The 21,897-nt window shown below is 54.3% G+C and overlaps 1 protein-coding gene across 4 annotated transcripts; it reads right to left on the bottom strand.

Annotated features, from left to right (window-relative positions):
- Nucleotides 1-341: 341 nt before the first annotated feature.
- Nucleotides 342-21,531, bottom strand: PHKA1 (phosphorylase kinase regulatory subunit alpha 1). 4 transcript variants are annotated; one of them, XM_053990662.1, is made up of 33 exons: nt 21,016-21,530; nt 20,754-20,912; nt 20,232-20,279; nt 19,514-19,682; nt 19,067-19,149; nt 18,816-18,896; nt 18,322-18,420; nt 18,062-18,208; nt 17,687-17,740; nt 16,024-16,146; nt 15,818-15,913; nt 14,952-15,059; nt 14,680-14,758; nt 14,101-14,235; nt 12,949-13,058; nt 12,150-12,294; nt 11,134-11,212; nt 10,633-10,712; nt 8,652-8,828; nt 8,164-8,258; nt 7,859-7,998; nt 7,576-7,732; nt 7,336-7,415; nt 7,058-7,136; nt 6,842-6,971; nt 6,364-6,465; nt 5,852-5,967; nt 5,501-5,539; nt 4,664-4,708; nt 4,242-4,412; nt 3,680-3,733; nt 3,343-3,543; nt 342-3,092 (listed from the first exon to the last, which is right to left on the bottom strand). In XM_053990662.1, exons 1-33 carry the CDS (start codon nt 21,091-21,093, stop codon nt 2,919-2,921), a joined length of 3,633 nt encoding a protein of 1,210 aa, XP_053846637.1. In that variant the 5' UTR covers nt 21,094-21,530; the 3' UTR covers nt 342-2,918. The 4 variants fall into 4 exon arrangements, with proteins under 4 accessions (XP_053846637.1, XP_053846639.1, XP_053846638.1 ...); XM_053990664.1 differs by lacking the exon at nt 20,232-20,279 and having other exon boundaries at nt 21,016-21,531; XM_053990663.1 differs by lacking the exon at nt 5,501-5,539.
- Between the last annotated feature and the right edge of the window lie 366 nt (nt 21,532-21,897).

Here is a 21,897-nt window from a genome sequence, read left to right as displayed (position 1 = left end):
ATAGAAAAGACGTGTGCTAATGTCTTTACAAACAATTCCACGGGCGAGGGTATGGGTGTTAACGTCTTAGAAACGGGTCTTAATGTTTCTACACACTTCAAGCCACAGGTTTGTTACAGAACCCAGACAGTTTGACTCCTGAAACAGACAAATGAGTCCACACAAGCCTGAGTTTCTGAACTTTGGGGGAAAATTACAAGCTCATGGGGAGACTATATGGTAGGCCGTTCGGGAAGGCTGTACCTTCCAATGGGGTAAGGAAGAGGGCAACATGTGGCCGGGAGTTTAGGATAAAAGGAGACCGCACTTTCTGAAACCTAGAGAGAGAATATCCCACAGGCTGATGTCCCAGTGGACTCTCTCCCTTTATTTGAATAAAGTTGCAGGACTCCTCTGTCTCCTTTATGGACACTGACTTTTCATAGCATTATCTTCCATACAGCCACAGGTACAGAAGAGCTGGTGCCCCAAGAGACCACCTGGCTTTGAGGCCAAACCAACCTGGACATTAAAAAACACAGGCACACACACAGAGGAAAACATTTGGCTTTGGAGCCAGTGGCATCCACAGTGGAGTGGCTCATTTTTTGCCTAGCAGTCATCTCTGCACTCACACACAGCCAGCACAGGATGCACCACAGGCTGCATGGGCAGAGCATGGTGCTGGCACATGGCATGGGCACTGTCACTCTGCCAGCTCAAGAGACAAGTTCAGCTGCTGTCCATTGCCCTCTCAGAAGGAGCTCAGGCTGTGACATCCACCTGTCACCTTCTGTGACACTCTTCCCAGAGTGGACGTGGCCCCTCAAGACAGAGCTCCCATGAAAACACACAGCCATCCAGGCCTCTGACTGCCAGAGCCTTTCACTGGGAAGGATGGCAGTGGTAAGAACAACTGTGTTCAGTGTGGCCAAGATCTGCCTGCCCTCGGGGCTCAGCTATGAGAGGATGTAGAAAGGTTAAGGGGCATAAGGGAGTCTGAGAAAGACTGGTAGAACCAGGCTCTGCCCTGCCTGACAGGAACAGCCACCCCAAAATACACAGGTTCAAGGGGATCCTGTATCTTCCCTTGCTAGGTGAAGGCAGTAACTTAAAGGAAAGAAGTGGGTGGAGGCAAACCCCCTCCTTGCCCACCTTGCATCCCCACATGCCTCTTACAGCAGGTATGAAGCTCTCACATGGAAGGCCAGGCAATGGATGATGTGGATGTTGGCCCATCTACACCAGAGGTGTTGCCATGGCTGTGACACCCCCAGACCATGCCCACCTCTACAAGAGACATGGGTTACAGTTGTAGGCGACTCCTTTCTGAGGGTCCAATACACCACACAGACAGTCCTCTTAGGGAAGTCTGCTGCCTCCCTGGGGCCCAGGTTAAGCACAGCACTAGGAAACTTCCCAGCCAGGTTCAGCTTCAGACTGTTATCCACTGCTGCTCTTCCATGTGGGTGCAATGAAACTGCAACACAGTCCAAGGGCATTCAAAGGAGACTTCAGGGCCTGGGGATTGTTGGTAAGGGATTCTGGAACACAGTTTCTTTCCTCTGTCCTTCCAGTTGTGAGCAGTGACATTGAAAGAGATGGACTCAGTCTGCTGGATATGTGGCTTGGTGGCTGATGTCACTGCCACAATTTCAGGTTTTTTAATACTTTAACAAGGCATGCTGCTATTAGATGTGATCAACCTTTCCCAAAGGGAAGGAGGATCTTTGCTGAGAACTTTGTTCACTGACAGCTGTAAACCAGTCTTGGAGGGGGACATAGATGATATCGTGCTGGCCTGTGACAAGCTGTGGGACATTGCAAGGTCAGAGGGTGCAAGTGAGGGTTCTTGGCCTGTTGCTCAACATGCTAAGTATACTGGAGCACACCTGAAGTCTTAGGGAAGTGAACCAGAGAGCCAAAAGGGAACCCCACCTCCTCTAGCACTTTGTGGCATGTGTGCCTGATCCTCATCAGTCCAAACACACCATCCTGAGTGGGGGGTGACCTGCAGGGTAGATTAGAGCAGGGATCCACTATGTCCCCACCCCTCTCTGTGCCAGGCTGTTGGAGATGAAGCATTAAAAGCATGGTTTTGATTGCACAGGTAACACCAAATAGCCAGCTCAGAGCTGCTTCACAGGGCATGAGAACTTGGGAACCTGTGACTTGGCCACTAGCACCACTGCCAGGGATAGAGTAGATGGCACAGAGGGGCTGCCACTGGCATGTCCCAGCCAGCCAGAGGCCCTGTACTAGCAGCCTGGAGGTAAAAGGGATCCTGGCTACCACAACCTCCCCAGCTCTGCACACAGGACACCCAGGGGGGGTTGATGGACTGCCTGCTTTCAAGCAGCACAGCTGTGGCTGGGCTGGACCATATTGATTTTGGATGTGCTGGGAGAAAGGCTCAGGCACCATCCCCTATTCCTCTAGCAAAATTTTCCCATCAGCAGCAGGAAGAGCAAGAGCCTCAGCCTGCACTAGCATAAATCCTACAGATTTGCAATAAAAAGCAGCACAGAAGAGGTTAAAAACTGTAAACCTGCTGGAGGCAGGGAGAGTGTGAGCTGGTCAGAGAGCATTGTAATGCTGAGCACACAGGTCTGGTCAGGGGAACCCTTTCCAACTCCCTCAAACAGAGGTCTTTCCAGGGGTGATGAATCAGGAAGGGTCATGCAGACAGAACTTTCTAACACAAGTACACTTCAAAACTCAGCCTTTCCCTTGCTCCGCAGGCCACACAGGCACAGGTCAGTTTAGGACACATGCCTCCTGTGGAGTTCCTCAGAGGGCTGCTCACCCACCAAGAGGCCAGGGTTGGGAGGAGAGATGGCCATGCAGACTGCCTTGCAAACTAACCTAGTGTTCATCTTTACAAGCTGAATGAAACAACCATCCCAGAGCATCTACAACCCATTGAGGAACTGCAAGAGCTACTGCATGGAGCAGCCATCTGTGGGCAGGAAGTCATACACGTACAAGGCCACCGACTTGGACAGGTAGGTCATGGTGCCAAACCGGCCGCTCGGTGCACTGTCATACAGCAGGCTGCAGATGCCTGTCGAAGGATCCCTTTCCAGCATATGCTCATCAGCTCCCAGGGCTTTCTGGATTTTGGACAGGGAAGCAGAAAGGCATCATTAGGAAAAAAGGCAATCCCATTATCAGCTTCCATCCCAAGCATTCTCTGTTGCACTCAGTGTGACACACCGATGATGAGCAGTGGGAGGAATACTCTACAGCTTTGCTGTGCCCCATGAACACAACAGGGACAACAGGCAGGGCTCTCCAAGTGGGTGAGCCCTGCACAGGTATGGGGAATGCAGCCAGCAGCCCTGGGTGAGGCCTGGCCCCTACCTGCTCCTCATAGAAGAGGTCACTGGCTATGTGCAAGATCTTTTCCACAGCTATGATGCCACCAATGGTGTGCACCTCCATGTCCACCAGCATGGTGAGCACTAAGATAGCTTCCACCAGCAGCTGCCTGTACTCTGGCTGGGGCACACGGTTGAGGACAGACTCCACATGCACAGCAAACTTCATTTCCCCTGGGGTCATCTGTGAGGAAGCAGAAATAAGTGTACCTAAAGCACTGTACCACCTGCTCAGTTCCTGAGCTATGCTGGGCAATCACCCAGGGTAACCAGCACACACAACCCATGTGCCCCATTCCCCATTCACATGAACCTCCTACCTCTCTGGTTGTTGAGGAGGGAAGAACAAAGCCCTCCACAGAGAGACCATGGCACTGTAGAACAAGAAGGAGAGATCATGGTTGTGGCTTGGAGAAGCACCATGCTAAGATACATAGGTCCAGCCCACAAACTTGCACTTGAGCACTGGTGCATGCTGCCCATACACCCCCAGCCCTACCTCTTGACTCCATATAGCATCACTCCTTTCTCATCAGTTCAGCATCAGCCAGAGCCCCCTGCAAGGGGGCTGTGCTCCCTGGCTCACCATGCTGAGGAACAGCTGTGCCCAGAGCACCTTCAGATGTGGCTCTAGCCATGCACTTATCTGCTTGATGCATGAAGCACCTGAGCAGCTCCCATCTGCAAGGGAGATCTACAAGACTGCAAGGCAAGTGCACATCTTCTACAGCTTTCCATGGTCAGCTGCAAGCCTTGTCTATTGAAGCATATATCTAACAACATCAGGGACCAGCCCTGAGTGCCTAAGTCCCCCTGGCAAGGCTGGTGCCTGGGACCAGAGGCTCACATGCATGGAGAGGCACCAGCTGATGTCTAACTCACCTTCTGCAGGACCTTCCAGACATTCTGGTAGAAGCCCACAGGGACACGGTTAAGGGCCCCATCCAGCCGGCGCCTCCGCTGCCACTGGCCCTGCCGGCTATCCGTACCGCCCTGGTCTTCTAGCATGCTTGAAAAGGAGTCCTTGCACAGCAGCTCTGTGTGCCCAGTAGACTGGGCAGACAAAACAAGAACCACAGAGACTGCTGCAAAGTTAAATTTCCCATAGGAACGCAGCCTGCTGCTGCTCAAGAGTTTGTGGTTCTCCAGCCTCATTCCCAAGACAGAGCTGCTACCCCACCCCCTGCTCCCAGCAAAGCCCACCTTACAGTCCCAGCTCCCTGTACCACCCCCCAGAGCACAGCTCCTTCCTGCAACCACAAACAAGACAGACCCCATGTGTGCAGCCAACAAACACAAGTTACCAGAGAGGATCTGAGGTCAGTGTCCCCGGACTGCAAACTGAGGGGCTGAAGGAGAAAGAGAGAAATGGAAATGAGACCATGCCAGAGCAGGGCAGCAGTCACAGCAAACAGAGCAGCAGCAGCACAAATCAGGGTCAAGTCACAGGGCAGTTATCCCAGGGCCAGGGCTGGCTGGAGACAGAGAGAGTTTTGAAAGGAGAGCTGCAGAGGGCTGCACATGCCAGGGCTGCAGCAGCAGTGGGTTTGTGCTGGTCTGCACACAGGCATAGGACTGCTACTGCTCTGCTGGCTTGCTGGTATGGGCAGGGATTTAGTCTTAAGCAGACAGAAGGACCAGTAGGAAGGTCACTGCCCACAGATAACCCTCTGTGATGTCAGGTTTCACACTGCAGCAAGTTGGCCCTAACTCTGCTGCATCAGCCTGGCCCCAGCAAGCTCTGCCTCCCTGAGGACAAGATACGTTCTAGAGCTCAGGACTCCTCCTGGACACAAGCACAAGAGGAGGTCTTTGGCATTTGTAGCTGACCAGAGGCCTCCCTCCCCAGAGAAGAAATATCTGGGGAGGCTGCAGGCAGGATCCAGTGAATGGTCCAGCAGAGTCAGTACTGGTTATGACATTGGCAGCATCATGCCATCCTGCTCAGCAGATTTTGTGGGTATAATGGAATTTATTTGCGCACAGCTCCCAGCTGGCTATAATGGCAGTTGCTTAGAGGGGAAGCCAACTCATTGCTGCATCAGCTGAGGGAAGCTCATTGACTTGTGCATGCAGGGAAGCTGCCCTGGTGCATGGCATGAGGGGCAAAAGCTGAGGCTGCAGGACCAGGGAGGCTTCACCTTACTCCCAGGCAGAGACTGCCTACGTTTATCCAATTGCTGCAAGAGAAGAATAAAATGAAAGGTTCTGCTGTTGGAAGATGCCCATCAAGATGCTAGCCACACCTGGGACACCACATGGTCCTCCCCACCCCTGCATCTTCTCAAGCACCCCTGAGCTCCCACTGAATTGCAAGAGCAACCCCTAGACACTACCAGATTCACCCCAACTTTTCCCCCACAGCAGGACTGGAGACAAAATTAGCTCCTGGAAGCATCTGTGTCTCCCACTCTTCCATCACTTCTGCCTGGTTTGTAGCTGGTTTTCACCCACAAGACCTGTTGTGAGTGGTCTGCACCACCTGCCCTCACCTGCTTGATTTCACTTTTCAGCCTGACAAGGCCACTGCGCTCAGGCCTGGTGGTCCCAACAGCTCCCATGTCACAGATGGAGACAGCAGTGGTGAGCGACGAGTCCACTGAATGTGCTGGTGGGGAAGAGAGGTCTAGAGTGAGCAACCTCGCTCAAGGCATGGCCATCCCTCATTGCTGCCTGGGCACTGGTACCTCTGCGTGACCTTGCCCTCTAACATAATAGCATCACAGATCCATGAGTGCAGTACAGAACTGCTTCAATTCAGACCCAACCAGGTCAAGTGCCAAACTAAGCAAAACTCAAATAGCCATGAGATTCAGGCTTGAGCCCAGAAATCACTGAACACCATCCTTACAAAGAGCAGAGCTTCCTGCTGGACCCCTCCAGTACTGAAGCATCTGTGCTGAACATGGGGAAGAACAGGGACACTGCTCAAAGGTAGGAACATGTAGATCTGGCCATGCTGTGCACTGAGCCTTGCCCTGAGATGCTCTCTGCTGGGACTCACCACTCCTTTCCACCCCAAACTCCTTGCCAGAGAGGATGTGGTAGAGGAGACTCTTCATGTCTGATGGGCTGAGATTCATCAGGTTCTCTGTGGCTTCTCTAGCTGGAAAGAAGAGAACTGTGATTCTGTAGCCTGCCTCATAGTCCTCCTAGGACATTTCTATCCTGCATGCCATTCTGTGAGCAGGGGGAGCACTGGTACAGGAGTTCCATCTGGCAAGAACATCCACTAGCTCCAGGTGTTGCCTATAACATGGACTCTTCCCATGGCCAGCCCAACTCATGCTGGGATGAAGACTGCAGTGCAAGCACTTGTTTGTGCTGCTCAAGAACACATCCAGCTGCAGACACTGGCACTTCCATGCAGGGTCTTGTCCTAGCCTGAGCTGCCCACTTGTAACAGTACTCCTTTCTAGCTGACAGAGCCCCAAGCATCACAGCACCTACCCCAGCTAGGGTGCTGTCTCTGCCACATGTACCTGAACAACGCAGGGAGTGTGCCAGCTCTGTCGCCATCACCTGGATGATGAGCCCAATGCGGATGCGGAACATCTCGGCAAACAGTGCGGGCTGTGTGCGTATGTACATGGCTAAGTACACCATGATCTCCTAGAGGGGCAAAGGCAGATCACCTCACTGCTGCTCACCAGGGCAGACACCCAGGTGTAGGCTCCCCTGACACCCCAGCACCTCACCTGGGTGAGGATAGACACACTGAGGTTCTTCTCACTGGCTTCATCAATAAGGCGAACGAGTTCCTCATAGGGGATTGGGCTGGGGCATGGACAAACAGCAGAGCAGGTGAGAGGCAGCAGAGCAAACCCTGCATACCCCTAGTCTGTACAGCCCCAAGAGGAGAGATATAGGCTGGGGGCAGCCACCCAGGGCCACTCCTGCCCATGGACCCCAGAGCAGCAGGTTCACATCCAGACCCAGCCCAGCACGCTTGGGGAGAGAGAGGTGCCACACTCACGTGGAGATTGTCTTCTCACGTGGCTCTGGGGGCAGCCCCACTGTCAAGTGTTTCTGGTGAGACAGGAGGTCAGTACAGGCCTGGGAACAGAAAGGCAGCCACTGTCAACAGCTGAGGGTTTGGGGGCTCAGCACAAAGCAGAGGGAGACAGAGCTGATGCAGCCATGGTTCTCCCCCTCACTCTGCTGCCTCCTCCCTGACAGACCTCAGCCTGTTAGAGGCTGGCTGTACAGCTGTTACCTCATCCAGAGCTTCAACCTTCTTCTTGAGGATGCCAGAGATGTAGCGGATCAGGGCCCACTGGCGTGTCTCCCCCACCCGCACATACAGCTCAGTGAGGAGCTCCTTGATGGTGGGGCCAGGCTCACTATCAAGCCCCGTGTGCCACTCGGGTCCCCTGTGAAGGTGAAGGAGGTGCTGCATTATATCCAGCAATTTGTCTGTCGCAGCTCCCTGGCAGGCCCCCTGGGCTGTGCTAAACCCTCTATGCACAGTGAGCCCTCAGACACAGAGATCATCCTACTTGAGGATGTGGAGCATGTAAAGGATGTCTGCTTGCTCCTGCAGCGTGGGGCAGATGCGCAGCTGGTCCACCAGTGCCTTGCAGTCCACGTTGCCATCCTCATCACGTGGCAAGTTCATCTCTGCATAGAGTGCATGGCTCTGGGGGAAGGGAGACCCGTGCTGATGATTAGCATCACCAGCACCCTGCAAATGGACCCATGCATATTCTCCCTCATCAAACAACAGGACTTTCCCTTGCAATCCTGCAAGGACACTCTGGCTATAGCTGAAAGGATAGCTCAGTCTGAGAGAGACAGAACTCACCTTGCCATCCAAGTCAGGCTGGTGGAGTGTACTCAGAAGCTTGACCGACTGCTGCGATGCCTGGAAGATCCTGCTGGGGACATACATCCCAACATCTAAAAAAAACCCCACAGGTTGGTGGAGACACATCCAGCCCCAATCACCACTACTGTGCCCCAAACTACCTCAGACACTGACACTGCTCCCCCAGCAGTCCTTGCAGAGAAGTTGGCTATGGGAGAAGCAACCCCTCTCCACCCATTCAGAGGAACACCACAGGGGGCTGCCATCCTTTATTGAGTTTTCATGGGGCTGCACAGGCACCAACTCCAAGACATTCCATGGCCAGGATTAACATGATGGACATAAAGTGCCTTTGCCCAAGTAAAGGCTTAGTTTGTCTGCAATCCACAGGAACCCCAGCATCATACAGCTGTGAAAGCTCCCAAAGCACTTCAACCTCACCCCTGGGCTCAAGGGAAGATGTGGAGGGTGTTGGAGTTACTCACTCTGGACATGCAGGTCCTTGGCCTTGGATGCCAGGGACATGAGGTCACGGGTGGTGTGGACAGCAGCCCTGAAGCGGCTCAGCCCTCCCCGCTGGGTGGTCGGAGGCAGGTTTGACTGGGGAGTCGTGTGCTGCAGCAGGTGATCCAGATACTGAGCAACCTCATCGTCGGTGTCCTCTGAACAGAGCAGGAGTTCAGCCACTTTGAGTCATGGCTCCCAAAGGCCCAGAGAACTCCCACCTGTGCTTCAGCAGGGACAAAGCTTTGCTGGCTGCACAAGGTGACAATGTAGGGCCAGTGCTGGCAGCAAAGTAGACTAATGGACAGTGCCAGCAGCCAGGCACACAAAGCACCCCTGCTCCTGCATGACTCCTGCCCTGGGACACTGCCTGCCCCGGGACACTGCCTGCCCCAAACTGGGGCTCCCTCCATGTTCCACGTTGACAAAGGAAGCAAAAGGGCTGCAACATGTCTCTGATCCAAGCCTGTGCAAGGACAGGAATGTCCCACTCAAACCCAGTGGGAAAACCTTCACACTCCTTCTCTCCAGGGAAGAAGTAGGGAGGTACAGCCAGAGGCTTGTCCAAGCAGAGACCACTTACAAGCACCCCAGCACAGCAAGGGCATCTTCCAAGCAGGACTCCAGCAAGGGAGCAAGGCAAGGTGGGTTTTGCAACAGTTATTTGTAAGTTGGAGTTACAGGAAGAGTTATGGTTCCTGCCTTGCTCTTTGCCCAGCTTCAAGCAGCTCCCAACACCACATCAGGATCACCAGAGGCACCATGCACTAACAGCAGCATGGAAGAGGGTGCTCAGAGGCCAGGTCTCTGCTCAGTCAGGAGATAAAAAGTGAGGGGATGCCCCTGGAGGGGAATTGCCCCAGATAAAACACAGATGTCAATGCACTAACAGTGGGCCAGGGCAAAGCTATTCTGCTCTCCAGCTGGAAAACTCGGAGGTGTGTTGGCCCCAGGAGATGAGCTGCTGACTGCACCTGAAGCAGCATGGCATCCCCTTTCCACCCCTCAACGGAATGCCTTGTGACAGTGCCTGAAGGCTAGGCTGGAAAAATCCTCTAAGCACCACCCTTGAGAACATTCACCTGGCTGCAGCATCTGACCACAGGAAAATTTTAGAATTCAGCATCTTTGAGATGCTGTTGAAAGGCCTGGCAGATCCTCTCACTGGAGCTGGGAGGTGAAGCAGATATCTTGGAAAAAAACTGATGCAGCCTGTAAGGAGGCGGCAGATGAAGTGAGATAAGGGCAAGAAAAATGAGCATTTAGAGTCCCAGCAGTGCGTTCACTGGCTGCAGGAGCTGCAGCAGTAAAACAGTGGCAAGGTTGATGATGACCAGTGCTAGGTCACACAGGAGATGTCCCCAGGCCTGCTTGCAAGGGGAACAGCAATGGTCTCAGCACAAGGAGGGGTTCCTTATGCTGTGATGGGCCAAAGCATTTTCAGGTACTCTCTATACAGCAGTAAGGCTTCAATTCGGCACTCACTGGAGCAGCTCTGCCCAGGGAAGGGGCAAGGGCTTTGGGAAAAAACAGAGACTAATTAGGGACATGGTGGCTCTTCCCCACCGCCTTGGTCACTGTGCTATCACCTTCTACATTGCCATTTATGCATCAAAGACCCTCAGCCACATCTCCCAAGCCAAGGCAGGTTGCCAACCCTTTATCCCTTCTCCACAGAGCAGCTTATGAAGGTCAGAGCTGCTCATTCCACACAAGGTCGACAGAGAGCCAGATGGGAACATGGTGAAAACCCAAGCACATGAAGAACACAGCAGTGTATGCTGGCAGGGAGGTTAGGTGTTATGGTTGTAAGGGTGAGTTAGGCATTTGCCACCCCACAGCAGGGACTGGCCTGTTCTCCCTTACTATCCTCTGCTACCTGCAAGCCATGCAGCCACTCCTAGGTGTCTAGATCCTCAAAGCTGTCACTGCTGAGCCTGTAACTCTTGGCAAAGACCTTACCCTCTGGCCCAGGGTCCATAAAGCTGAGGTGCGTTCGGCATGATGTTGTCAGGAACTCCGACAATTTACCAGTCTGAATTCTGGGCAAGAGATAGGAAGGTCACATGGAGAGGAAAGGGGAGGTGATACCCTTGGCTTTACCTCCTGGCTCCAGGGCAGGCCCTTTGATGGGGAGAGACGTTCACCAGGAGGATACACACACTGATGTCTACTTTAGCTGCCTGCAACTCTTTCAGCCATGGGTGGGCATGGAAGGACTGCCCAAAAGCTATTAGAGGAATCCTGCAGCCACGGGTTTGATGATATGAAGAGCCATGTCCTCTCTTTCATCTCCTCTGTTGGGATTGTAGCCCTAAGGCACACTGATAGCCTAGCACACCACAGTGTATCTTCCCCGCTTGCTCCCTCACAGCCTATGCTCTGCCCAGCAGGTATCCTCATAACCAGGCTCTTGGAGGCCATGAGCCCTCTCCCTCCTGCACTGCAGGAAGCTGCACTCACCTTGCACCACCGAAATACCCATCCTGCAGCTTCCGCAGCATCGCCAGCACTGTGGGATGCACACTGCTGCTGGTTTCATCTGTGTGGAAGATGCACAGGCAGTCAGGCTCTCGCGCTCAAACTCGCTCCCAGAAAGTAACCCAGGACCAGGTGGGCATTCAGACACCCAAAGCACCGTGGGCAGACCCTTACTCTAGGGTATGTGGTCAGGCTGTGGTACCAAAAGCACCACCTAAAAAGGGAAATTCTGGACTGTCCAGGCTGGATTCAAGGAAAACCATGCCAGGATGCACTCCAGGCTCCTTGGATTTCACCTTGGGCTGAAGCAGACAGTACCAGACAGCAGCACCTAACAGCCCCTTGCTCTGTCTCTGCCTTTCACATAAGGAAGCAGAGGAGTGGGATGCTGTCGAGGGCAGGGAGCACCACAGCAAAAGGCACGCTCAAGAAATTAAGGGGATTTCAGGTACACAAGGAGAGACAGAAAGGCCTTAAAGCAGAACAACGTCACCTTCCTACACCAGGCTCACAAGGGAACCTGTGAGCTGCTGCAGGCAAGCCAGTTCTACTCTGTGCCTTTGCTCCTTCTGGTTTACTGTTTTCCCCTCTGTGTTGACTAGGAAAGCCTTTAGCAGGTGCTCAGTCTTAGGGAAGAGCCAAAACACAGAAAGAGCACCAAGAACACTTCTAGAGAGAAATTGCGTTTTTGGTCTTGCTCCCAAAACGCTTTCCCACAAGCCTATTTGCCTGGAATCTGAATACATCTGTGCCAGCAAACAGCCCTTGAGCTGCAGGTACTAGTGCCTGACAGACAACCCTGTTAGCTGCCAGGCCAGCTGCCCACTCAACATGGCTCCACTGAGCAGTAAGCTCTTCACAGGACACTACTGGCTGCTCCAGCCTCACCATGTCCCTGTTATTGAGATGGTCACACATTTGCCCACCTCCTTCCTCCTGCAGAGCTATTTCCCAGGGCTGCTCTAACCAAATGCCTTGCAAGGCTTCAGCATCTATACCGAGCATGGTGTGGGAGATGGGGAAGGTGATGGTTGGTCGCCCAGTCATCCTCCACCGACTGCACAGGTAGGAGAGGTCTGTCCTCAGCATCTCCACAATCATCTTGTTGTCAAGAGCCAGGTAGAACTGCTGCTGGTCTATGAACTGTGAGGACAGCATGAGACATGATTGGCCCTACATGCGATCACCAGGTCCTTATGCTGCCACCTATGTGTTTCCACAGGCACACAGTCAAGCTAGCCATGCTGTGCACCCAGAGAGCACGCACCTTTGCACTGATGGCTCATCCCACCTTACTTAGCAGGTGTTGTACAGCCTAGCACAGGACCCTCAACCCCCAGGGCAGCTACTGGCCACTAACAACTATGGGGATGGAACTAACACCACAGCTCAGCAGCAGCTGCATCCAGCCCCACGTAGTGAGTCCATGTTTTGCCTGTTCCAAGTGAATATGCACTCCCCATAGTGCTAGGCTTCACTAGCTTGGATCACTGCTTGTCCCTTGGACACATGTCCCTGGTCTGCCATCAGCATCCTCGTCACGGTGAGCAGAGATTTTCATTCAATTACTGATCATTAAAAGGCTCAAACTGTCCCAACATCCACACAGCCAGGACCACCAACTGTGCTGCCTCATGCCACAGAGTTGGACTTCTCCATACTCCCAGGCTGTTTAGAGAGTGTTGGGCCACACCTTAGAGTTTGTACCTTAGAATGAGTACCCAGCCACTGAAGAAACTTCCTGCCCAGTTTCATGTCACAGAATAGCTAGGAATAAGCCTCTGCAATGTCACTCACCTGTGGGGTAAAGGTAAAGATGCTTTTCCGGATTTTGTAGAGCTTGGAGGTCCCAAGGACACCCATATGCCGGTAGGGCCGTCCAGTAAGGCACATCTGCTTGTTGCGGCCTGGGAGGGCAGGAAGAGGAGTCTTTAGTACAAGCCTTCTCATGAAAGGGGCTGCAGCAGCAAGTAGTGCCAAGCATCTTGCTACTGGCCAGCAGGGAAATGCTGGTTTGAAGTTGGGATATCCCAGAATCCTGTGTCAAGCTGGTACAGTTCTAAGGGACAGTAATTCTCCATCCCCAGACTGCCCAGAGGGGTAGAGACATGCTGAAATAGCGATAAACAGCCTGTCCTGACTTCTGCAGTGTCACAGCTTCTGGTCTTTGGGCACATCAGAAGGGGGAGCAGGACTAGGGGTGCCCCTCTGCATAGGGCTGGCCCCCCTAAGCTGACAGATCTATCAGCATTCCAATTGCTCCTGGATTACTCCCAAAGCCCAGGATGGTGCAGCAACAGCATTACCCCTTGCTTGTCAGCTCTGGCAGCTGCCAGGCTGCTCCTCCTGCCCATGTCACACTTGGCCTTTTGGTGGACTAAATTAGCTGCCAAATTAAATCACAACAGATCAGGTGTCTCCTTTGGCCCAGGCTAAATCTCTGGCTCCTGCAAAACAAACCCCATGCCTGAGGGCTTGCAGCATCAAGGAGCAAACATGCAGACGTGAGCACATCCTCCCTTCACACTCAGCCCTGCCCACCCACTAGCAACAGCCATACTGCCTGAGCTCTGGGCTCTCTTTGCCAGGGACAGCCAGAGGACCCTTCCTCAGGTCTGGTTAGCCTCCCCCATCCAGATCTGAGTACAGGAACAGAAGACAACTCCTGCCCACATGAGGTTCAACATCTGTCAGAGTCTTTTGTCTCTTCCTGGGGTGACTGTTCAATTGCAAGCCAAAGCTCTGTTCCTATCAGAATCACACTGAACAGCACTGTCTGACACTTTGTTCCCATTTGGCATCAGTGGCTTTATCAGGCCTAGAAATGGGCAGCAGAATCCTCATTAGCGAAGCAGAGAGCAGGACACAAGTGTCTATGAGCAGGAGTGCCAGGGGTGAGACAGACCCTTCTGCACCCCATTTGCTGCAGGAGCAGGGAGCCCAGCTCACCTAGCCGGGCATAGATGTGGCTGAGGATGCGAGCAGGCTGCACTCTGATGGGGTAGACGTCTGCCACAGTCTCCACATTAATGCCCTCCTTCTGCAGGATTGCCTTGATCCCCTCTGTTTCAGCCAGGATACACACTGTGGATGGAAGACAGTATCAGCGCAACAGAGGCACAAGGGTGTGACAACACTGCCCCATGCCTTTGGGCACACATACAAGGCACCACACCACAGAGAATAAGCTGTCTGGGGTCCCTTGGGAACCAGTTCCCACTGCAGAAGTCTGCTTTGCCCCTCCTAACACTCTATACACACAAGTCTTCCTCAACAATGACAGGAAGACAGTTTTCAACCTCTCTGCAGAGGATGCTGCAGCAGATGATAGTTTTGTGGGTCAACACAGGATGAAATGGAAGGACTTGCACCCCGTCTGCCACCCACCTTGCCAGGGCTGAGACTGGGCTGTATTGGCAGCAACCCATCAAGCAGAACCACCCCAGAGCCACCTCTGTGAATTCCGCACAGCCAGAGTCCTCCCCACCTGCCAGGCTCAGGGGTTTGGGAGTGGTTCCTTTCCCTCACCTTGGACCACCACATCAGGTTTAGGGACAGTTGCAAAACGGCGGTTGAGGGGATCTATTTCACCGGGAGCTAGAAACCCCTTTGGGAAAAAAGGTATAAAGAGATTAACATTTTATGGGCTGGGTAGAATGGGTGATGCCTACGGACAACCCACCTTTAAGAGGTCCTGGGGGATGGAGGTGACAACTTCCCAATGGTGGGTGGCAGCGTTTGCACCTTCACAGCTCAGAGCCTGGTCCCACAGCCCTCCCCAGCACCCAGGGTGAGCCTACCTCGGCCATCAGACAACCCAGGATGTAGAGGGACTGTCCCCACATGTGTGGCAGCTTGCCCATGGGTATCCTGTCCACAGTGTGAGGATTCCTGTATTCTTCATCCACCTGAAAGACAAGCCAGGAGGTCAGAAAGGGATCCATAGACACAGGATGCTGAAGGAAGCATCCTCACTGCATCTTGAAGTCCAGCAGTTCAAGGCTTAAAACAAGGCCCAACAACAGCATTTGTCACAGAGGGTCCAGAAGAGCCAGGTTACATTCCTCCTCTCTTCTTATGACTGCCCCAGGCATCCGTGTCAGACAACAGAACAGCTGCTCAGACCATGTTTGGTTTCTCAGCTTGGGCCATCCCACTAGAACTGACATGCCACAGGAGCACCCAGAAATGCTTTCTGATACTGGTGAGGAGCACATCTCTCCTGGACGACCTGAGTATCAGGAGGCCACTGCTCTTAGCCCAGGCCCATACAGATTCCCTCACCATTGAACTAGAGCTCAGCACCACCTACTCAGCCCAGGTCTGCTTGTCCTGAGCTCTTGGAGCACTCAGTCTCTGAGCAAGCAGACTGTCAGCAAAGAACTCGTGTGTGGGAGCAAGAAATGCTTTGGGAGAAAAACCCCAATTTTTATCACAGTTTCATAACAGCTCCAAGTCATCCTTTTTATACATGAGGTTTCCATGCACTACATGTGCCCTTTCACTAACAATTTGGCTTAATAAGCACTTAAAACTTAATTATCTGTAATGAGACCAGGAGTTTCAGCACTGGACTTTCATGATCTTTGTGGGTCCCTTCTAATTCAGAATATCCTGTGATTCTGTAAGACACTCCTGCTTCCCACCATAGCTCAGGATCACTCACCTTATCCAGTGGGACACTGTACAGCTCTGGCAGCAAGCGTACCCCATTCTTCCCCTTGATAAGAACCCCCTCAAGGGCTTCCCGGTACTCCTGCACCTGAGAAGAGAGGAGAGGAAATCTGCTGCTGACTCCCTGCTTCCTTCCTCCGCACACTTCTTCTGCCAGGGACTTTTTTCCACTAGCCCAGCAGGTCTCAGCTCTCTTACCTGCTCCATGTTTCCACTGAAAATCCCATCAATCATCAAGTATGCCCAGAAGAGAGGCCACTCACACTCAATGTTCTCAAACAGCTTCAGCTCAGCAGGTTCATAGTAGAGGCGTCTGGGGTCCTTTAAGAGACATCAAGGCAGGTGGTACATAACAGGATCCCCTCAAACTGACAGGGCTTCTCCTCCCCCTGAGACCCTCGCCTCAAATGTCCTCCCAGCACTTCTCTGCAGATGGCCAAGAAAGAGCTGGAAAGCAATTTCACATCCAGCCTCTGTTTTCTCCATTGGACTACCTCCTCCTGAGCCCCCTGCACTGATAATGAAGAAACTTACCCTTCCTGGGGTCTACCTGGTCCCCAGCAGACACCCCAGAGCCCCCAGAACACCCAAGACCCAACATGTTGCTATACAACAGCACAACATCCCCTGTGCCGTGCTGGGTCCTCTTTGCCTTGCCTGCTCTGCCTGAGCCTCTCAGCATCTGTCTCCTCCAGCATCATCAAGCTGGCCCAGCCAGGTGAGAGGGCTTGGGCTGGTCACACAGGACCAGAGAGGTTCCTTCACGGCCCTCCTGCCACGTGGTGCCACTGTGAGCCCAACGCAAGGGAAGTTGTCAGGATGAAGAGCTGCCTGCACAGAGTCCTCCCACCACAGCTCTGTGTGGTGTAGAGCCCTTTCTTTGACCCTCCCTGCTAACTGCTCTGTCTGCTGCAGAGAAGGGAGAGTGTTGGCCACAGCAGACTATTCAGACAGAGAGTACAGAAGCAGCAGATATCTTCTACCTGGACTCCAGCCATAAGCTTCCAAAATCCCATATGACTACAGGTAGCTGCATGCTTCTGCAGGCACTGCTGCCCTTTCCATGCCTCAGAGCTCCCCAGAATTAAGTAATCCACAACTCTGCATGCTGCCAAAGTTCACAAGCACTGGAAACACTGGACTGGAGATGCTGCTGCTTCTCTCTGGCTCTGGAGGACTGGCAGCCACACATACTGCCTATTATGGGCAGGTCTGCAGAGGTGCAGCAAAGGAGAAGCATTCAGAAGTACTCATGACCAAAAGTTACAGGCCAACAGCTGGTGATGACTTAAGAGCCTTTGAGTATCATTTCCTAGTTCATTGGTTAACAAATGAGACTGCTTCTTATAAAATTTTCCTGTTTTCTCTCCCCAAAGCAGCAAATTCTCCACTTGCTCCCAGGGCCATTCTGACAGTACCCAAGCTGACTGCTGGTCTAGGAGAGACAGAAGCAGCTTTGTGACCTCCAGAGCTACCATAGAGAAGGCTGCTGGGTAGCGGCTCTGCAGTCACCTCCCCAGGCCTCCAGCCCTTGCTCAGGGCTGGTGCAGCCCTGGGAGAGCCCACCTCAGCAGGGCTCCCATGCTGGGCGCTGGTCCCACCTTCTACCAGACACACCACCGGGTCCCAGGATACAGGCAGAGCCAGCCTCTGGCCATCTGCTACGGGCATGGGTGGGACGTACCACCTCTCCAATGAGCTCTGGCATTTTGGGAAGCCTTGCCCAGACCCATGACACTGCCTGGGGCTACTCAGGGCTCTTGTTTTCCCAGTGCTCCCCAACACAGCCTTTGTGCTACATCCACGTGGGCTGCTGCTTGGCAGTCAAGTTATGCCAGGCAGCAGGGCTGAGGACATTCACCTCTTTGGGAGTCCTGTATCCATCCCGGAGGAAACGGCAGCAGCCATAGCGCCCCTGGAAGGGAGGGAAAGATTTGCTGAGCAGGAGGCACAGTGTGAGATATCTTGTACCTTCAATGCAGAAACAGGAGCAGGGTGTTTCCTTCAGCCAAACACCCCCTCCCTCATTCACCCAGCACTCAGTACCACAATCACAGTCTAGGGCCACAGCACACAGAGCTGCTTCTTTGCACACCCCTGCCACAGGTCATGGAGACTGGGACAGGACATGCCCCAGCAACCCCCCAGGGAACATGTTTTTGGGAAATAAAGGGCTATAGCAGTCTGGACTGCAGCTGTCTCCTGGGAACAGTGAGACAAGGGCAGAGATGCTCACCTGCAGCTTGGTGATAATCTCCTGCTTGGTGATTTCTACCAGCTCGCTGTCCTCCACAGCAAATGCCGGGTAGGAGATGACAGAGAGCACGCTGGCATCCACCTCCTTGGATGTGGAGGCCCTGGGCAGCATTGAGTGGAGGATCGACTGGGCAAAGGGGAAGGAAAGGTGGTTAGGCTGTCAGGCCAGGCATCATTCACTTGCAAACCCAGTAGATCACAGTTCCTCTTACAACAGTGTAACACCTGAGTGGGCCTCACCTGGCAGTGCTGCACCTCATCTGACAGCACCCGTATCACCGACTGCGGGCCTCCCTTGGCTCCAAAGAGATCCAGCTCATCCAGTGCCTCCAGGGCAGCCTGCAAGCAGGGTGAGACCCTTCACCATGCTGCTCATCTGTAAGAGTTCTCATTCCATGCTAGTCCCTGTGTGTAAAGCACTGCCCAAATGTAAAAGAATTTGAACCCTGCGGTGGCTGCAGAATGTATCTGGTCAAAATGTGACATCTCCAGACATCAAAAGGGCCTGGGACATTTCTGCCACACACCTCCAATTAACTTTTCACTCCCAGTTCAGACAAAACGCAGGCTAGAAGGGCACAGTTTTATTCCAGTGGACAAGAAGATATGTTCCCCAGGAACCTATCACTGCATTGAGCCTCAGCAGTTCAACATGCCCAGCCTGCCCTGTCAAAAAGCAGCTCAGGGCCGCTGGTGCTCCTCATCCCGCCAGCCAGCACTGCTTCCCAGCTTACCTTGGCCATGCCGACAGAACTGGCATTCAGCTCGGTGATGCCTTGGTTTGTCTTGTCCCCACGCTCCCATATGCCAAAGTCCTGTGAAGCAGGCACTGTTTCAGAACACACCCAGAAAGCCTTTGCATCCCACCCATCCATGGTGCTTCCAGAAGGTGCTGGTGTGGCTCAGGTGGAACCCACAGCTGTTCCTAGACACCAGTCCAGTATCTCCACCATCGGACCCCTCTTCCCCAGCACATGTTACCCACCGCAGTTTTGTAGGCAGCTTCAATGTAGAACACAAGGTTCTGGATAAAGTTGACTTCATCCAAGCTGTGAATTATGTGGAGGCCTAAAGCAGAGGGAAGAATTCACAATAGCTGCTCCAAGCCCACAAGCATACCCAGGATGGGGCTGCAGTAACCCAGGGACGATTCCTCCCCACTGCATGCCTGCCCAACGGGAGCTATGTCCTAGCTGACTCCATCCCCACTCCCCCTCCTTACAGCAGCACTGGGGCTTCACACAAACAGGGACTTCTGGAGAGACCAACATCAAGGGGCCCAAACCACCTCAGGTACTGTGAGCATAAGAGAACAGTGGGGGTCACGGAAGCCATTGCAATAGCTTGGCACCCAGGAAGCTGCACCCAAACTGAGACTCTGGTGAACCTGAAGAGTAGCACACTCAACTGCAATGGGAGCCCCCAGCATTACCTGAGGCCGTCATTTGTGCAAGCATGAGGAGGTAGAGGGAGGTAGCATCCATCTGTAGGTGACCCCATTCATGGTCTCCTACCACAGTGGCACAGGTGTGGGTGTTATACTTGGCATGCAGGCAGTCCCTGGTGCTCTGACTGTACTTGAAGGCCTCTACCTTGTCCACCTTGAGAAGGGCAAAGAGATGCAGGCATTCATCGAACCCTGTCTCCAGAGAGATCTGACTGCTCCAAGGGCTGCCCCATGCCACGAATGGATCACATGGAGTCATGCCTGGCAGGGCAGAAATTCCACAACCCCTGGGCTGAGCCCCACTGTGCACCAAGGCAGTGAGTGCAGGCTCACATGCTGGTGCAGCAAAAGGACTGCAGCAGTGGAGGGCCCACTGCCACAGCTGCACCATGCAGAGAGAAAAGGGTTACCCCAAATGCCCTCAGGGAGGAGGAGCTGTAGAATCCTAGCGCCTGCCAGGCCACAAGACAGGGAGCAGCTGGCAAAGGCTCCACTGGCTGCCAGCCCACAGCTCAGGAATTTTCAATCATACCCATGACAGATGCTCACTCAGAACTTATTTCAAGACTTGCTGGAAGGGGGCTTTCCCTCTGCTCATCAGGGAAGGCTGAGGAGGGCTGGGAGAGCTAGGACAGTAGCCTCTGTGGCATAGCTGGGCTTTAAGGAGACCACGTAACATTCAGAGGTACTCCCCAGCCCCTACCTGTCTCATCATGCACTGGAGCAGCCCCTGCATCAGCTTCACCACACTCTGCAGGAACAAGGAAAACAGGTTTGTTAATCTCCAGGAGAAGCCCTGACTCAGGATCAGCTAGCCGCTGACCTTTGTGGGGCTCAGTGTCCGTAATCAGAGCCCCTGCTCGTATTTTCACAGCCCCTGGGTGACAGCAGAGGGAAGATTTCTTGGTCCGCCAGCAAGGCCAGGTTGCCAGGCTGTGAGGAGGACAGAGGGCATGGCTGCAGGACACAGCTCCCCAGCCCTTGAGAAAAGGTCTGTGGCCCCAGATCACCACAGAGCCAGAGGTCCAGACCCTCCAGTGTGGTCTGAGAAGAGCAGGCTCTGACATCCATTCCCATTGCCTCCCGTGTTGGGGGACAGCCGCGTACTCGCCCTCACTGGGGCCTTTGGGCCCCTGACCCAGCTGTGACCTGTGGCTGACCAGGCCGGGGTGACGGCGGTCCCTGAGTGACACCAGTCCCGCCCCCGGATCCTGCTCACTCCTACCTGCTCCAGCTCGTAGGCCTTGGCCTTGTCCTCGTCGCGGTCGGCATTCTTGCGGTAGGCTAGGCCAAGACCCCACACCGCCAAGATGCTGTACACGTTGTCCCGGACCCAGGCGTCCTGGTGGTCGGCGCTGGCGGGGAGCAGCCCTGTCACCGCGTCCTGCGGAGGGGACACACCGTTCACAGGGAACTCCCTGGCCCAGCGGCCGGCGGGACGCGCCGGGGCCCCGGGTCTGCTCCTCATTCCTGGACAGCGTCCGCACCTGGTGGCGGAGGATGGTCTGCTGCACCAGGCGCCCGTAGCCATCCAGACGCACACCGGAGTTGCTCCGGCTCCTCATGACGGCGGCAGCAGGACCGGCACCGGCGGGACTGCACGGGTCCTGTCAAAGCCCCGCCCCGCTCCGCCCCGCGGCGCCGCCTGCTCGCTGCCGCCGACGGCGCTGCCCGAGTACCGCTGCAGCCCCGGAACGGCCGCCCCACCCGCGCTGCCCTGCGCTCCTCGCCGGCGGTGACCTCGCTCCACGGGGCGCTCACTACCGAGCGGGCAGGACCTGGAGGACAGGCCGGCCCCGAGCGCGGGGGGGCGGTGGCGTTCGGCGCCTCCTGCCGGGAGAAGGCCGAATAACGCTGAGTATGGATACGCGGCTACAAGGACAGACATACGGATACACGGACGGGCACATGGACAGACACACGGATACATGGACGGGCACACGGACAGACACACGGATACTCGCATACAGGACGGGCACGCCGAGGCACGGATACCTCCGGTATGGAGGTGTGGAACAGATACACGGACTGGTCTGAGGGACGCACCGATGGGTTCGCGTACTGGTGTGAGACTGTACAGACACACAGATAGGTACACATACCAGTGTGGGTCTGTATGGACACGCACACGTATGCTAGGTGCAAGGACAGACACAAAGGCACGCATGTGGATAGAGGCATGGACACATCCATAGGTGCACGTGCACAAAGCTGGGCTCTGCTGGGGTGCTGCCTAGGCTGGAGTCACTGGAACTGGAGGACACCACAATGGTGGGCACAGGAGGTCCCTGGACTGTGGGCAGTGGGGAATGGTGTAGGGGTGGGGGTCCCAGGGTCGAGAACTCCCAAAGCTGGTGGGGTTGGGGTAC

Source organism: Vidua macroura, chromosome 14 (genome assembly GCF_024509145.1).
Source record: "Vidua macroura isolate BioBank_ID:100142 chromosome 14, ASM2450914v1, whole genome shotgun sequence".
In the NCBI taxonomy this organism is placed as follows: Eukaryota; Metazoa; Chordata; class Aves; order Passeriformes; family Viduidae; genus Vidua; species Vidua macroura.
This window is presented reverse-complemented; position numbering and strand designations above follow the sequence as displayed.

Excerpts from the sequence above, each read along its gene's own strand:
- PHKA1 (XM_053990662.1), bottom strand. The coding sequence starts at position 21,093 with ATGAGGAGCCGGAGCAACTCCGGTGTGCGTCTGGATGGCTACGGGCGC. Across the intron at positions 17,741-18,061 it reads AGATTATCACCAAGCTGCAG|GGGCGCTATGGCTGCTGCCG; the intron begins GTGAGCATCTCT and ends CCTCCCTTCCAG. Across the intron at positions 10,713-11,133 it reads GGGTATTTCGGTGGTGCAAG|AATTCAGACTGGTAAATTGT; the intron begins GTGAGTGCAGCT and ends TCTCTTGCCCAG.